Source organism: Neltuma alba, unplaced genomic scaffold, assembly GCF_004799145.2.
Source record: "Neltuma alba isolate B1F8T4 unplaced genomic scaffold, ASM479914v2 tig00012062_pilon, whole genome shotgun sequence".
In the NCBI taxonomy this organism is placed as follows: domain Eukaryota; kingdom Viridiplantae; phylum Streptophyta; class Magnoliopsida; order Fabales; family Fabaceae; genus Neltuma; species Neltuma alba.
Genome location: NW_021636623.1, coordinates 1 through 16,924, shown reverse-complemented (window position 1 = coordinate 16,924; position 16,924 = coordinate 1). Strand labels below are relative to the sequence as shown.

Here is a 16,924-nt window from a genome sequence, read left to right as displayed (position 1 = left end):
TAGGAAAATGATGGTGGACCGCACAACTTATTTGTAAAATAGCAATTTAGGGTGTCTTTGATAATTTGTTGGATCTTGACAAAGCCATGTTTTAACCCCCAAAAAAAGGCAGTAACTTTGGTTTCAAGTTATAAAAACATTTTTACGGAGGCATATATATTCTTTTATTAAAGGTATATTTGATATGCTAAAAGGAAGCACATCTTTCAATAATAATTCAAATTGTAATTCGTTATATTATAAGAGAGTACTTAATTCTACTAAACCTAATCTTAGTTATTAACATTTTTTCATTGCTTTTTGGTAAAAAAAATTCTAAACTAAAGACTTTGGCTTCCATCTTGTATCATCAATCTGGCTTTGAAGTAAATATTTCAAGTCATGAAGCTCTCATCTGTTTTATTCATCAACTTCAGAAAATTTACCTCTTACAATGAAAACGAGATAAGAAAATAACAAATTCATTTAGATAAACTAAGATTAGTGTTAACATATATTTACTCGGTTTGCTCCTTGGATTTTATGCCAGTACCCAAGTTCTAAATGTCTTATATTACAGTTTAGGTTTTTTTATCTAGATTAAGAAAACAAGACTTTGAAGAATGGGGTGATGGCCGTAGAAAAAAAAAATGAAGAAGCAATATTCCCTTTTTTTCCCAGGTGATAAAAATCGACCTGGGGATACTTCTTGCTATAATTCGGAGGATCAGCATATGATTTTGTCTTGCTGCCTTGCCAAACTTTACTTTGTAACTCAGAAGTAACACCCGAACTGTTCCAACTAAAGAAGCAAAGCGAAATCAAATCAAAATCGCAGCAATTGAATCGACACTCTTCATCTCTCTCCCCTCTCCACTGTATCACCTCGTCTCTGTTCCTATTTGCAGTCACATAAGCCGGACGTCTATATAGGTTCATTTCTGTATTGGGACTGAGGGCTTCAAGTTGGATCCTTTGGCTCTTCAAATATCACAATTTTAATTTATTTTCTACTTTCTAGTTTCCATACGTTGTGTTTGCTTCTCTCTTCAGTGGGAAAAAGGGCTTTTCTCTGTTTTATTTTTTATTTTTAGTTCTATTTCTAACAAAATCCCTTTTACTTTGATTTCTCTCTCCAATGCTTCCTGGCTACCTTATGATCCTCACTACATAAAATCCCGCCATGACTATACCCAAACCCTTTTGAGTTTTGATCTACATGACCATGTCCCAGGGATCTCCTTCTCCTCTTGTTTCTAACGAACCCTCTAATCGATCCTCCCCCGAACCCAATTCTCGGGGCCATATATCAAATTCCACCCACGACGTCGTTCCCACTTCTAAGGAGGAAACCACCGCCGCTCCCACCACTACCAGGAGCAACCGCCCGCCTCGCGCGTGCACCATTCGAGCTGCTTCTCGCCTCTACTCATCGACGCAGCCGGCCGCCGGCCGGCGACTCAAAGGTTCGAAGAAGGGGCAGCGGCTGCCGGAGGACTCGCCAGAGCAACAGCAGCAATGTAGCAGTATTGTGACTCCACTTGTGGAGCTTCCGTCACCTTCGCAGTTGCCTCGATGGAACCTGAGGTCTATGTGGGAGTTAGCTTCAATACTCAATTTCTTGCATGTGAGCTGGAAAGCTGTGATCTTTGCTATCGAATTGCGTTGATGGATGGTGTGATTATGTATGCAGTGTTTTGGAGCTTACGTATTTGCATTGCCTTGCCGTTGCAGGTATTTAGGCCTCTTTTGAATATCTCAGCCGAATTCTCGGCCGAAGAGTTTGAGACTGCTCTCCTTTCCCCCAATGACACATTGAGTGATATACATATGCCCTTGCTAAAGGTTGGTGCTTTGTTTTCAGGAACGGTGGTCAAGTCTTCTGGTTTCTTTATGCTAGCTTAGTATTCTCTATTTTTTATGTTTTCTTCTCTGAAGTATGATTAATCAGAGTTTCTTTCTGTTTTGTGTCAGACTTGCAAAATTTGCAGTATTTTATAACGTTGTACCTTTAACTTCAAATTATTGCTTGATGCTAGTTTAGTTGACCGCTGAACTATGAGATGAATTTACAGTTTTAAAGTTGTAATCATGAGCCCGTAGGAAGATGTGGTGTCTGAAAGAATATAGAATGACTCAGCCAGACATTTGCTTTTATCTAGCTTAAATGGTAACATGAACATGAATACTTGCCATGTGTTCTGGGAATATTTTTATCTCATAGGTGAAAACTTGGGTAAATTTTTATGTCAATGGGTCATGCCCATGTGAGAGACTTGAGGAACCCCCAAAACTTGCATGAAGTATCTTAATATTCTGAATGCAATATAGTTTTGTAGGTAATTAATCCTTCTTCCAAAACAGTAATGTGTACTTCAATGCTGGAGAGTTTCTAGGAAGGTTCAGTCATCTTTAAAAATAAAATTACTAAGAGGAAGGGTCAACATGGAAAAGTACTGCAGTTTTTGGGACAATATTATGCTTTGTTGAGGGGCAGAGCAAGTGAACTCTTTTAAAGCTATTGATGTTACTTCTTACAGTTTAAAATTTTGCATTGTTTGGAGTTTTCTTTTCTTATGAGTTTCTGATGCATAGTGTGAATGACCCTCTGTCTCAACGTTTATGACTTCATGGCACAAGAAATCTATCCTTCACAATTATGCGTGTTTGCAAAGCTGCTGCTTGTCTGTTTATAACATCTATAATCTAATTATATATTTTGATAGGCGATCCCTCCCATTACACGAATGGCACTCACACGTGATACCTGGATAACGGTATTATGCAGAAAATTGAGAGATTGGTGGCATTGGGTAATGAAATCATTTTCAGCTAGTTCATATTAGAGAATAATGTGAATTCTGTAGTTACAAGGGTTGGGATTTAAACGCAGGTTGCGGATGGAGAACTTCCTATTGTTGCTTCACATGGGTAAGTATGGCTGCTAATGTCAAATGAGTTATGATGTTAATCTATATGTTATCCGAAGTCTCAGATGATGCTGGCATGGCAGGCTAGAAATAGAGGCATACAAATCACTTGATCCTGGGATTCGTGTGGTCATCTTAAAGGCACTATGTGACATTCGCGTTGAGGTACTATTACTGTTAATTTGTTCTGCCCCCATGTATTTTCACATTGAGCAGGGCGTACTTCACATATTCGCGTTAATATTTATTTTGGAGGATCAATAATCTTTGTTTAATTTGACTTCTTTATCTTTTGGGGATGGGGAGAAAGGTGCGTCCATTACATATGAACATCTATTTTGAGGTTCAAGTGAACCATTATATTTCTCATGCTGTTGTAGCTTGATATTGTCCTACTTTATATATCTGTTCTACTAATCAACCAATGTCTCAAATGATTAAACTTGGCTGAAATTTTGCAGCAAGAAGATATTCGAAGTTATATTGACAGCTCACTCAAACGTGGTGTTCAACTTTCATCATTTCGTAAAGAGCGTATTGGGGGTGATTCCCATGGAATTTCTTATTGGTAATATAGTAGTACTTCTCAAAATCTAAAATTTTATTCTGACTATTGAAATTTTGAAACTATCTGGTATGTTCCTGTAATTAGGAAGAAGAAAGAGGGAAAGAGAGTAGGACAGAGGAGAATAGAGAGATAGAAGAGAGTGAGAGAGAAAGAGAGAACCTGAGAGCACAAGAGTTGGGGATAATCCTGACTTTATTAGCTATTCACTGTACAATTGATTTAGTCTAGGGAGTATCCTTTTATAGAAGGAAAATGGAAACGGAAAGTGTAACTAACTTAACTAATGCTGACACACTATTCTAACGGTAACCAAAGGTTCTAGGCTAATGACTCATCTACCCTTACTTAGATTACACGGATTATAAATACATAACACTATTGTGGTGAAAAGCTACTTTACGTTTATTTCTGTTCATTTTATTCATTTGGCATTTGGTTTGAGCAGGTATGAAGATGACCAGATGATTGGCCATAGGTTGTATCGGGAAGTGAGGAAAACTGAAGTGATTCAAATGAAGAAAGGGAAACCAAAAGGTTCCCGGGTCAATTCTAGTACAACATATCAGTGGGAAGCAGTTGCTACCAATTTTGATGAATTTGTAGATGTCACGGTAAGTTATTGAAGCCTGTATATGATCATGCTTCTGTGTTATCCAATAACAGTGAGCATGTTTTCAAGTAATTCATGAGTGCCATTACATGATGTTGTCATGTGAACAACAGAAATTCATCTTAATTTTGTCATGATCAGGAACCCTAACTTCATTAAAATCACTTGATGAAAGAACACATGATATGCTTACATATAATATTGCATCAAATTTTTTCATTTTCCATAGCCATTTCTTTTGGTTGCTGAAAATGAATTATAGTCTTTTTGAAGATCTTGATAGACAAAAAAGGGTTGAATTTATCACTGAACGACTCATTCTATGTTATAGAGCATAGGCCAAAATACAATAAGCATGACAATTCTGCAAATGACCCTTTGCCATGTTATAATGTGGGGAAAACATCTTTATCCTCATGGGTGTATGGAGGTTTGATAACTTGTCAAACCAGCTTCATACTGAAATCAAATCAAGGTAGTAATAATTGGTTTTGGGGGCAAATATTTTAAATGTCTGCATCAAAAAGGTTATTACTCTTGATTTACGCTGGCATCTTTAGGATATTACTTTTTGAGATTATTACTTTGGATTCATAAACTAATATGGTAGGCTTTAATTTTTTTCTTCTATGTCTTCAGAGAATTTTGAGCTTGAATAGTGCATTTATCTTTTGTTGATAGCTTATGAATATCATGGATGCTACATTTATTTAGTTCTTGTTCACGTCATAAGTTTTCAAACTTTACGGGAAGTGTTATTTCAAACTACATTTATCTTTTTGTGTGTGTCTGTATATCATGTTTATCACTTTGATTTACACGATTGAGTACCTTTCTAACACCTCTCATTTAAGGCATTTTATAGGTCTAGCGCATTCGTTTTGACCTTTTACTGTGTTGGGTTAAACCTAGCTTCCACCATTATTTAATGGGGTTATGTTTGACCAACGTTACTGGTATATTTTGAGGGGTAGACCCTCGGCATGATTATATTTATGTCAATATTGTGTGTGTGAGAGGGTGTGTGTGGATGTGTATACACCTCTTCTTCTACCACAGCCTGTGGATTCTAGCCTTTTTTACTTTGCATCGAGCTGTATCTTGTTTGAATTTGCTCATCTTCATATGCAGAATAAGCTTTTCTCAAGCAAAAACAAAACGGAGGTGTCACTAGGGAAAAAGTTGAAGATAGACATGCTTCCTGAGATTGAGAAGGTTCATAAGGTACTCGTTTGTATATTTTCGCATGTGTTTCCTGATCTTTGCTTTGATGAGGAAAATGAGAATATGATGGCATTGTGCGAATCAATGAAGAATCCTTGGTTGTTCTGTTTTTACCTTCTTGGCATTTTCAGTGTCGGTTTAGCTGTGTTTAGTTGCTTAACCAATACTAAACTATTTTGTACTCACTATATGCACAGAAAAAAGAGCGGTTGCTGAAAAAGCAACAAAGAGAAGCTCTTCTTCTTGATAACTTCTTGGTTGTTGATGGGATTGGTCCTGGGCGGTCACTTCGGGGCAGGAAGCCTGTTACCTATACATTTGGTAAGAGCAAGAAAGCTGAAACCCATCGTTACTGGTTGCTGCATTTGAATTTTATTGGTATATGATACTTGGTTACCAATGCTCGCATTAATTCAGTTATTGCCTTTCATCATCCTTTTTTTTTTCACATTTTATTTCATCATGTTATCATTTGTCTCATTTAACAATACTTAATTTTAGTGATTTTGTTATTTTGGGTCTGTGGGGGCCTTAGATACTGTTGCATGGGGCATAAGGTCTGGGTGTGATAATTCTAATATTCATCAATATAGTAATTACCATTCTTCGTGGGACTTACAAAACGGTAGGTTCCTGTTTTTGGATCATGAGTCATCTGATTTGATCAATTTGTCATGGTGATTCTTTCTGGTACTTGGCAGATGTTAGGATACTTTCTCAGCATGATGGCAGCTTCATGCATTGGCACTCTGTTTTTCTGTCATTGTTATCAAATCCCAATTTGAACTACCTGATTACTGTCTTTTATTTCAATCTAACATGCGGGGAATTAGGGGGCAATTGGGGAAATAGTGGGGAGAGGGTCTGTTGGGAACACAGGTCCCATTTGGTATGACGCATTAAAAATAAAGGATAAGGATTGTGATTAGGATTGGAAAAACATGTTAAAAGAGTGTTTAGTATGAATATTCTCTTATTACATGGGATTAGACAATCCCATATAGGTGGGATTCCCCAAACCCACATGTATGGATTTGCCCAATCCCAATTAACCAGCAATCACTCATATTAAACACTCTTTTAACATGTTTTTCCAACTTCAATCCTTACCCTCATTTTCAATTCTTTATACCAAATGGGACCATAATGTATTTGATTTCACAAGACCCCTCGATACATCTGTGCTGCCCCTATTTGTAATGATACCACACTATATTCCCAAACTACTCTCTCCTTGCTATTTCCCCAATTAGCCCCCTGATTCCCCATGTACCAGAACGTATTCAATTATCTTGCTACAAAATACTTTAATGAGATGAAGGTATCCTAATGGAAATTTTGACATAAATATCTTTGCAGATGATTATGATCGGTCCATCAATGAGGCAATTGAGATGACAAAGTATGGAATTCATCATTATCATTTCCGCCCTGCTCTCCTCTTGCTGTTTTTCATCTGCTTTTTTTTTTTTTTTTGGGGGGGGGGCCGGGGGGATCATACGCGTTTGTGTTTGGTGTTAATGGCTATATCCGCTTCCTCCTTTGTCAGACGAAAACAACCGTCCCCAGAGCCTATGGCCAGGAGAGAAGCAGGAGAAAAACCTGAAGCTTTGAGTAACGGTAAATTGATTGGGCCTTCACACGCCCCTGAACATCTGAGCTTTGGTATGCCATCTCCAAATTCACCTGACTTTGATGATGCCGAAGAAGAGCTTGAATCTGAACCATTGGATCGAAGGTTTGTGTCTTGTGTAAATTTTTTCTGGTCCTTTGTATCTGATCTTTGCTGATTGACTTGTTTTCACAGCAGCAATCGACGAAGACAAAGGCCTATGCGGTATTCAGAGAAAGAGTTTGTTGAAGCACTTTCAGATAATGAGGAAGACTTTGATAGTGATGATGATATTGTTGGAGAAGCCGTGTATGATGACGAATATCTCAGGCAACGTAAGCAAAGAAAGGTTTCTAGTAGCTCTGAAGGAGATGAAGAATACCAATGGGATGAAGAAAATGTTGAAGATGATGATCAGGAAGATTCGTTGAGCATCAGTGAGGACAGTAGTGACCAACCCCGTAAATTCAAGCCATTGGCAGGCCGTACTAGGAGGGAAACTAAGCTCCAATCTGTTGGTGAGATTCAATCAGGTCTTCGACGCAGTAAAAGGGTTACCAGAAACCGAATAAATTACAGACAATATGTGATGTCAGATTCAGAATCAGAATCTACAAAACCTAAGAAGTCTAATGCTGCAGATGATCATTCAGATCCCAGTGAGAATGAGAACGGGGAATATATGATGGAAACTGAAACTGAAGATTCAGATGTTGGCAAAGATGACGAAGAGCGAGAGGATGAACAAGAAATGAACCTAGATAAGCCAACTGATTTTCCTGTGGAGGAGAGAAAACAAAACCAGCCGCCAGAAAGACTAAACAGTCCCGCTCAGGAGGAAGTTGAGGGCATGAACAAAAGACGCTTCCTTGATTTGAATGAGCTTGCTCCTAGCTCAGGTTTTGAAGATGGTCCAAACTCGATAATGAAAGATGAAAATGATGATTACTGAAGCTTCCCCTTCTAGATAGTAGATATTAGTCTTCTGATCGAGGAAATATGTATGATGATATAATTATAAATTTTGTTATAATCCCCAAGGTTACCATCAGATCACTTCCAAAGGCATAACCTAGGCAGCTACCATGATGCGTGATTTTCCACCTGTAGCAGCATGATGGTGAGTTGTATAGTATAGTTAGTCATTTTTACTAAGCCTACATTCAAAAGGTCAATGAAAATGAATGAGAATGAAAACTTGCTGGCTGTTATTCAGCCTCACCCAGGCAATGTACAATAACTAGTACTGTAACCTCACACAGATACGGCTTCTTGGATCATCAAGCCATGTAGTTCTATTTTTCTTGAACCATATAGTAATCATCAGCTTGAGTTCTTCATCGGCACACGGGTCTGATTGGCTTTGTCGATAACTTTGGTCAGATCAAAATCTAAAGGCTCATTCGTTTTGACTACACTATTGCTTCTGTTGCCTCAATTGTTGATAATATTGTTTGCTGCAGCGCTACGTTTGGTGAAGTTGAGACACTTTCTACACTTGTTCGGGTTAAAATGAATTTCAAGTGACACTAAATGAGAGAAAGTGGTATGAATTTTACAAGTTGTATGATAGAATATTTGCAAAAAGTTTTATTTTATTTCAAGACATAATAATGTAATTTATCTCAAATTTCATAGGGTACAAGTCATATTTGGGGTGTTTTGATAAAAACTAAATCATAGGTTTAAAAGTGTTTTTGTGGTACATGAAAGAAGTGTTTGGAAGTCTCCAAAAGTGTTTCTTAGAAGTATTTTTTTCACAAAACGAAGCTAATTCCTTCATATATTTATTTTATACACTATAGAAATATTTTTAAAATCATGATTTTAATTCCATTCAAACATTTTCAAAGTAAATATGTGAAGGAGATTATTTCAATTTGTGAAAAATTGTTTTTTAAAAGCATTTATTGGGGTTGCCAAACACCCCTTAATCTAAAGTTGATGGGGATGACTATAATTATTTTTTTTATTTTGAAAAATGTGCTCGTCTATTAAGATGAAAAACGGTTGGCAAAAACAAAAAACAAAAAGATAAAAAAACAAGCTATGTTAATTCGGTCAGTGAAAAATAGGCTTCAAAAAGCATCTTTATATTTGTACTGTAATGTATGTATCTATTTATCACACCATGTGTGTGTGTTTGATTAATATAAAATAAAACAGTACTTTTAAAAGGGATGGTTTTGCAAAGAAAAGAAAACATGGATTGTAGAAGGAAACATAACTGAAAGCGTTTTTATCTTGATTTCTTCATATTAGTCATAAAATATAAAATAAATTTAATTATTCATAAGTCTTAAATAATATATTACCTCTGCTCCTAATTATAACATTTTGCTTGTAGACTATAAATAAGGTTTTATAATTAGAACCGGAGGTAGAATTTTTAAAAAAAATTTTTTTACAGTTTGTGCAATTACAATATACTCACTTTTTTAAATGCTGGGTTTATGTCAATAAAATAATGATAATAATAATAATATTATTATTATTAAAACAAAAGAGGCCAAGAAATAATACCAATATATCAACATATCCCCGTTCAACAAAGAATTTTAACTAGTATAAAACAAATAGAGAGAGAGAGAGAGAATTTTAACTACGCCCCACGTGATGTACAAAACCAGAGGCGGTGATGCAAAGCTAGAATCAACGCTTAATAAATCAAGCACTTTTGCACTGAATATATCTTTTACTCTAGTATTAAACCCATCGTTTCGGCCAAAAAATGAAAAGTATTAAATCCATCCGTACAATTTTTTCAATCAGATAATTGTATGGGGTTCAAAGCCACAGGGATTAGGATCTTACACAAAGAAAGGAGTGATGACCCTGGTAAATCAAAATTCAACAACTTTCCACAATGTTGAGTTTTCTGTAGAAAGTGGATTTGAGGTGGGTAAGAACCAGCACATCTGGACTGCCAGTCATCTAAGATTTCTGAACTGCAGAAGTTTGCTGCGTTGCAATGTCCACATGGTCTCACGTCTTGTATATCTACTTGTCACGCAAAATGAGCATAGCTCTTACTTACTGATCATCTCATATTGCAGCACTGAGGCCTTGTTTGCATTTGCAGTTTATCCCACAAACACTCTAGTTGCCTTGGAGATTGGTAATGTGCTGTGTAATAGCCTTCTACGCAGCCAAACTGGCAGAATTTTAAGCTATGTACATAAATCACTTGTTTTGAGCTGTTAAATTGCTTTACCCACATTCCCATACTCACGTCCTCCATCTTAAACAACTGCAGTGAGAATTATTGATAAAAACGCATTTAGCATAAAGGAAGAAACTTCAAAAACAAGCCATGAGCTTGACAGAAAGGGAGCAAAGCATTTGGATTTTTGAACCATAAAAGCAGCACAGAGCGAAACATAGAACGAGGATAAGTTCACTGACCCTTAATTTATGGATCTCAAATTCTGATACGATGTAGTGAGCAATGTCAGAAGACAGAATGTAACCTGGTCCGTTAGCATAGGGCGGGTATCGCTCTTCTGGCCACTCCTACATTAGCATAGGCAAGAAAATTCTAAATATTCAGGTATACCAAATATATAATAGGCTACGTGTAAGCGTTGCAAAGAAATGCAGGACTTCATCATTTGGAAGCATGGTTCAGCCAGTGTGCTAAGACAACTGACACATAATTAAAGAGGAGTTCAGTGTGTGCATATGTGTATTAAAAGCCAACTCATTAATACATCCTAACAGACCAGTTCCTTGAATTCTTTTCCAAATAGTTCCTACTACTCAACTCCTCTAATAAGAACAATGCAAAAGGTTATTTATACCTGGTATGTCACAGCCCATTTACCATGGCGCAGAGGTTTGTGGAAGTGATTTATGTTACCAATGTAAAAGCTCTTATCTCCTGGAACCTTCCTTGCTTCATTTATAACAGCATCCACTTTAACAAAAGTGTCATCATCACACTTCATGATATACTTTGCAGAAACTGTGCGAAGCTGTGAATTATAAAACAAATACAATACTCACTGAAAATTCTTATTCACTCTTAAAATTTCCGTATCAATCAACAACTCACCCCATATTCACATATGGACACCGTTTTCAATACAACAAGGTCATAATTGTCCAGGTATGGCACTATAACAATATCTCCAAAAAATTCTGCTTCCTTCTTTAACTCTACATTCACTTCTTTTCTTGAATGCTGCAAGAATTTCAATTTAAACGTCAAGGCCCCAAACTGAACAGCAGATATGGAATTATAACCTTGACAATATGTTAGTCATTGTTACCACTGCTACAAAGAATCGAGTCGCAACTTTAGAAGATTGGATGAGATTGTGCTGCATCCACGACTTCCTCACAGCCATTCTCTCGGCAAAATGGTTTCCAGCAGAAAGGACCCCAATGAACAGTTCTACATCGAAACCGGGAAGTGGTGGGGCACGCCACCTTCTTGAGAAGTCCAGATGCTTCTGCGGAGCAAAACTAGGATGAACTGAAGGAAGAGAGGTAGCAAATATGGCATGGACATCAATGTCCCCACCTGAAGAAAGACCAGTGGCATCCTCAAGAGTAAAACCCTGCTAAATTCCACGAGCAATCTTGAGAATCTAGTAAAATCCATCCTCAGGTTAAGTTTGAGGATATTTACTCACTGTGCGATAAGGGAAAGAGGTCACATGTCTCCCATCAACATTAACATGAAATCCCTCCATTCCAGCACAAAGAGTAAGAACAAATAGCTTGCCCTCAGAAAATGGGAAGGGCCAGTCAACTGTTACTTTTCTCGTTCGACCTATAAGTCTGCTCAACCACCATGTTGCCTTAGATTCCACTGCATGACTGTCATCACCGCGAATCCACTTCTCACACTTCACCAGTCCATCAACTGTAGCCAACATAAGGAATTACTCAACATGATGCAATTACAAAGGAAAACAAATAAACAACACAAGGATAGATCCAATAATTAGGAACTACAACATAGTTTCTTTTTGAGACCGTTATCAATACCAAGGAGAGAAGGGAAACATGCTTACTAAAGATCAGAGAATAAAAGCCTTTAAGGTCGTAGTTAATGAGAAGAGGGGCAGTTTATGACTCGCTACTGGGAAACGAGTTAGGAAGTTTCAATGTACCCACTAGATCACAGTCACGTCCTGACCTTTTTTGACATTTCTCCACTGAAATGAGCATACCATACATTATTCTAGAAAAACAAGTTTTAAGCTGCAAAGCAAAGACATTATTGCTAAGTAAAAATGGAGTGACAAGCTTTTCCAATTATAATGCCGTCTTCTTTTCTCTGAAAGGAAAGGAGAATATTTATCAGCTATAACAAACTACAGCTTCTTGCTCTTAAAACCAAGCACGGGAAGGTCCAACCCTAGAGACCATTCTGACTTTTGACTATGCATATATTTGGGCTTGCCACTTTAACTAGCCCATCAAGGCCGGACCTGTAATCAAATCCACCACAATTAAAATTCATGTATTCAATAGCATTTATTTCTTACATAACCAAGCAACTAAAATAAGTTAAACTGATCATTTGAGGCTAGTTTATATGGCAAGAATGGGATAAAGTGTAAATAGAGTTGAATGATTCAAACCATTCCCTTGTGATGTTGTGAGATGAGGGGGTGGGGGTGAATTCAAAATTTTTTCTTCACCATCCATTTGCAGTGAGTATGAATGCCAATTACCTACCGGTCTCTTCATCAGCCTTTGATTTCCAGCCATCACACCGCTGTGCGGAACCCCAGTGCATTCTGTAACGAGTGTTTTGCTCAATTACAGGCTTCCGACTCCAATCCCCCTTCAATCTGGGATTATAATGCAAAATTCTTGGGGGATCCTCGCCATCCACAATCTTCAACCCTTGCAACTCCATGACAAACTGTGATGCTGCCACCCTAGGAGCTACACCCGGGTTGATAACCTGCGGCTTTCCTACCACTGTTATGTGGGACCCCAATGTCAATCCACAAGGAAGAACCATGACTAGCCCTCGAGCCTGAAACTCTGACCCAGACAGAGAAATGGATGGCGGGCATGACTCTGATTGGTGCTCGGCCTTTTTAGGGATGGTCCTTGAGTTCAACGTTTCCAACTCTTCCCAAATCTTCTTCCCCATAATCCAAGCATTCTTTGCTGTCTCGTAAAGCTCGGATGACCCATCCCTACCCGACAAATGAAATGTCTCATTATTGAAGATCAAGCCAGATATAATCTTGTGCTCATTCAGTTGTCTGTGAGTGCGTTGATAAGCATTTTGCGAAACTTCTTCAAGAGGTCGAGTTGGAGCTTTTATTTTATCTAAGACCTCCTCGCTCTCCAGCCCTGGACGACTAGTCAAGAAATCATGAGACACAGCACTAAACCTGGATTTGAACACAAGGGGGATTTCCAGCGTGACCAACATTATATACAGCATTCCAAATATGATCAGAATCTGAATGGGTCTCTGCCTGATCAATGACACAAAAGTTTCTAATTTCTCTATCCTACATTTCTTCATCTCTGTTTTTTAGCGTCAAATCCTTGCCAAGGATTCCAAATGTTATTGAACTTGGGTGGAGTTTCACAAAAGCTTAGAGGAAAGAATAACTACGTGAACGAAGAGAGAAGGATGCTACGTTCGGCCAGCGATACATTATGACAAGAAAGGTTTCAAAGTCGAAGAGTTGGAGGAGTTTTCGTTGTATTTGGGTGGGTGATGATGGCGCATTTTCCGAGAAAATGATAGAAATTTCCCCGAAGGAATAGAGAATAAATGTCAAAAAACTTCAAGTCGAGAACATCGATGGATTCAAATTCTGAAAAATGAATTGAATTCGTCGTAATAGCAAGATTACCCATCAAAGCATCAACTTGGACCAGATTCTTGACGTCAATGATGAAAGGACTGAAACGTTGTTAATTTGATATGTGATCTTGACGTTTACGTGAATACCTAAGAGAATCATAGCTACTATTTCCTCGGTTAAGCTGATTCGGGAGGTCCCTGCTCTTGGAGGAGAAACCATTAAAGCATTTTTACGTTCACAGTGAAGAAACCATGCATGACAATATTTTACGCTCGACCAATCAACAATCCACAAAAGCAACCAACAAGTGTTTGGACTTGGTCACCTTACACATTATATTTTGGGTTTGATTCTTAGCATGGTATATATAGAGAAAAATATTGCTGGAAAGGGTTCCATTACGGTACTTGACAGTACCTGAAAAATTAGTTTCTTACCATTTGAGTTCTGAAAGATTAGTTTTTTACGGTTGGAGACTTCGAATGGGAGAATACTCTGACTAATTAAAAAAAAATCCACAAACAGAAATAAGAAAACGGATTTTCCATATGGGCCAACGATTTGTGATTATTTTACATTTTGGTCACCGATCAATAATAAATTGACGATTTGACCCTTCATAAATTGAAAGTTGTTCCAAAATAATGTGCAACGCATGAATGAAGCATGACTCTAAAAAAATGATAACGTTTATTTCTTTAGCATAAATTTAATTTTAGTTAAGAAATACTCCTTCAATCCTTAATATAAGACCTATTTAACTAATTTGATTAAATTAAGAAAGTTAGATAAGTTAGTTAATTATAAGAAATGTAACATATTTTTCCTAAAATACCATAATCATCTTTTTAATAACCTTTCTCTATCTTCTACTTGATTATGGTTGAGAGAATATCCATAGGGGTATTAAGACCAAAATCAATTTAATAATTTAGGTCCTATATTAAGGATCAAAAGAGTATTCATTATTTAGTATGAATTTGATATGCCTGTATATATGTTATAAGAAATTGATACCATATTATAAATCGTTATTAAAATAAAATTTGAGATGAAAAAGACTGGACAATTACTTATTTGTAAAAGTAACAACAGGGAATTTAATATGAAAAAAATTAAGAGTGAAGAGATCAAATTTAAATTTTGAAATGTCAGTTGCACAACTAGCTTAAGATCCAGTAAAGTTTTGTATGTTAGCATTATAACGTTACTTTTATAAATAGATGAGTCTTGCAAATTCATCGTTACAGAGTTGCAAATAAAAGAATGAATACCGAAGCGTTGCAAGTCATCATATACTTGACAAGTTAAATTGTCCCTTCTCCTTATGAATTTCAATTGCAAGTTACTGGCTGTGAAGTTGCAATATGCAAATAAGAGAACATGAGAACGAAACCATTGGAAATCATAGTCACTTTGGCAAGTGACGCAGCCCCCTTTTCCTTCTAATATGCAAATTACCGCCTCCCTTCCTTAATATAAGGACTCATTTGATTTTTTTCTTTAGAAAGTTTTTTTATTTTATCTCTCATATTTTTTTCTTTAAATAGTCCTTATAATAATGATAATTCTAGTCAATATATTTGATTAACAAGAATATTTTAGAAAAAAAATAATACTTATTTATTATAAATAATTAACTTAATTAATTTTCTTAATTTATTTAAATTAGTCATCTAATTCTCATATTTAGTACCGAAGTAGTAGTAATTGTTATGGACTTGCAAATCAGGGTTTGAGTATAAAACTACTCAGACTCAACAACATGAACAATCCCCACTTTTCCTTTATAAACCGGGAGCGTGACTTGCAAATTATTGCTTACATGGCTGCAAATCAAGAAAATTATGTCCATTGTAGAGAGAGGGAGGGAGGGAGGGGGATGGAGGAGAGACACACAGGTAGACGACTTTGAAGCCGGTGACCTGGTCTCACTCTCCAGCCACCTTCCCGAGCTGACGACGAGATTGGGGAAGCCAACCAGAGACCCGCGCGCGCGCGCGCGCCTACATTTCTTTTTTCTTTTTTTTTTTTTTGGGCGTAACAAGCACACATTTCATCATAAGATCTATAACAAACTATTATTGTAAGTTGGCGTTGGGAACAATATGGCTTATTCATTGAGCTCCATATAATATACTCCCTCTATTTTATTATAAGATCTAATTTTTTAAATAGGTTTGTTTCTTTTTATAAAATCTTTTTTAAGTTTGAACATTTAATGCATTATTACCTATTTTACCTCTAGTTTAATGTATTTACTATCTTTTCTTTCTTTATTTATCTCACTATTACTCTATCACATCTATCTATTTATATATAGGGGTATATTTGGAAAAAAAATTATATTTGCTATATACTAATTGCTTTAACTAATTTTAATTATTTTCTTAAACCGTACAATTTAGTTAAAAGAGTCTTATAATAAGAGACAGAGTAGTATACGAGCTCATTGCCAATCATCTGGAAACACAAGAAGTATTAAACATGTTAAAAGTATCAAACAACAAATATTGTCTGTTTACATCCATATCAGAATCAGAAGTGTAGATGTAAAGCATATTTGGATCACCGTTTGAACATGAAAAAATGCATGGGAAACTGCAAAACACTTGTTGGTGATGCGGCTATAGATGGAGTGTTAGTTGGATTAAATTTTTGTCCTATCTAACTCCTGAATAAAAAGCTTGTTACAGCATAATTTAATTTTTTTTTAGCTTTTGCCCATTGCCAACGTGGAGAGAGAAGATAAAATAAAGATGAGAAGAAAAATAAGAATACTTAAATAGGTCTTAATCTTGACCTAATAATCTGGTTTTTTTTTTCTTCTTCAAAAACGTACTAATAAAAGTTAAGTATTTAATTTATTATTTTTCTCAAATTTATTAAATCACATACATATGATATATTAATTTGAATATATTAACAAAACTAAATAAATTACTCAATTATATTATATGTTCCTTAATCTCTCTAAAATACTTATATTATTAGATTACATATTATTTATAAGTCAAAAAAAATTAATTTAAAATAATAATAAATATAAATACTTTATAGTAATTTATTTAACTTTCTTAATCTTCTCAAATTAGTAAAATGAATATTATATAAAAGCCCATGATCTTTTTATTCATTTTACATTTAAACTTATTTTTTTATCATCAATCTATATAAGTTTCAGTTTTTCAAATTGACTTTTTAAAACAC

The 16,924-nt window shown here is 36.1% G+C and overlaps 2 protein-coding genes across 3 annotated transcripts; one reads left to right on the top strand and one right to left on the bottom strand.

Moving 5' to 3' along the window:
- Nucleotides 1–733: 733 nt before the first annotated feature.
- On the top strand, nt 734–8,269 carry LOC114721727 (DDT domain-containing protein DDR4-like). 2 transcript variants are annotated; one of them, XM_028907576.1, is made up of 12 exons: nt 734–1,606; nt 1,714–1,824; nt 2,706–2,792; nt 2,873–2,910; nt 2,993–3,074; nt 3,371–3,477; nt 3,923–4,088; nt 5,219–5,311; nt 5,509–5,632; nt 6,671–6,713; nt 6,861–7,049; nt 7,119–8,269. In XM_028907576.1, the coding sequence occupies exons 1-12, from the start codon at nt 1,199–1,201 to the stop codon at nt 7,873–7,875; spliced, it is 2,205 nt and encodes a 734-aa protein (XP_028763409.1). In that variant the 5' UTR covers nt 734–1,198; the 3' UTR covers nt 7,876–8,269. The 2 variants fall into 2 exon arrangements, with proteins under 2 accessions (XP_028763409.1, XP_028763410.1); XM_028907577.1 differs by having other exon boundaries at nt 736–1,606; nt 7,122–8,269.
- A 1,371-nt stretch (nt 8,270–9,640) lies between these two features.
- LOC114721728 (hydroxyproline O-galactosyltransferase GALT6-like) lies at nt 9,641–13,425 on the bottom strand. Its single transcript, XM_028907578.1, has 7 exons — nt 12,615–13,425; nt 11,561–11,793; nt 11,195–11,485; nt 10,978–11,106; nt 10,724–10,897; nt 10,329–10,436; nt 9,641–10,173 (listed from the first exon to the last, which is right to left on the bottom strand). The coding sequence occupies exons 1-7, from the start codon at nt 13,423–13,425 to the stop codon at nt 9,964–9,966; spliced, it is 1,956 nt and encodes a 651-aa protein (XP_028763411.1). The 3' UTR covers nt 9,641–9,963.
- Between the last annotated feature and the right edge of the window lie 3,499 nt (nt 13,426–16,924).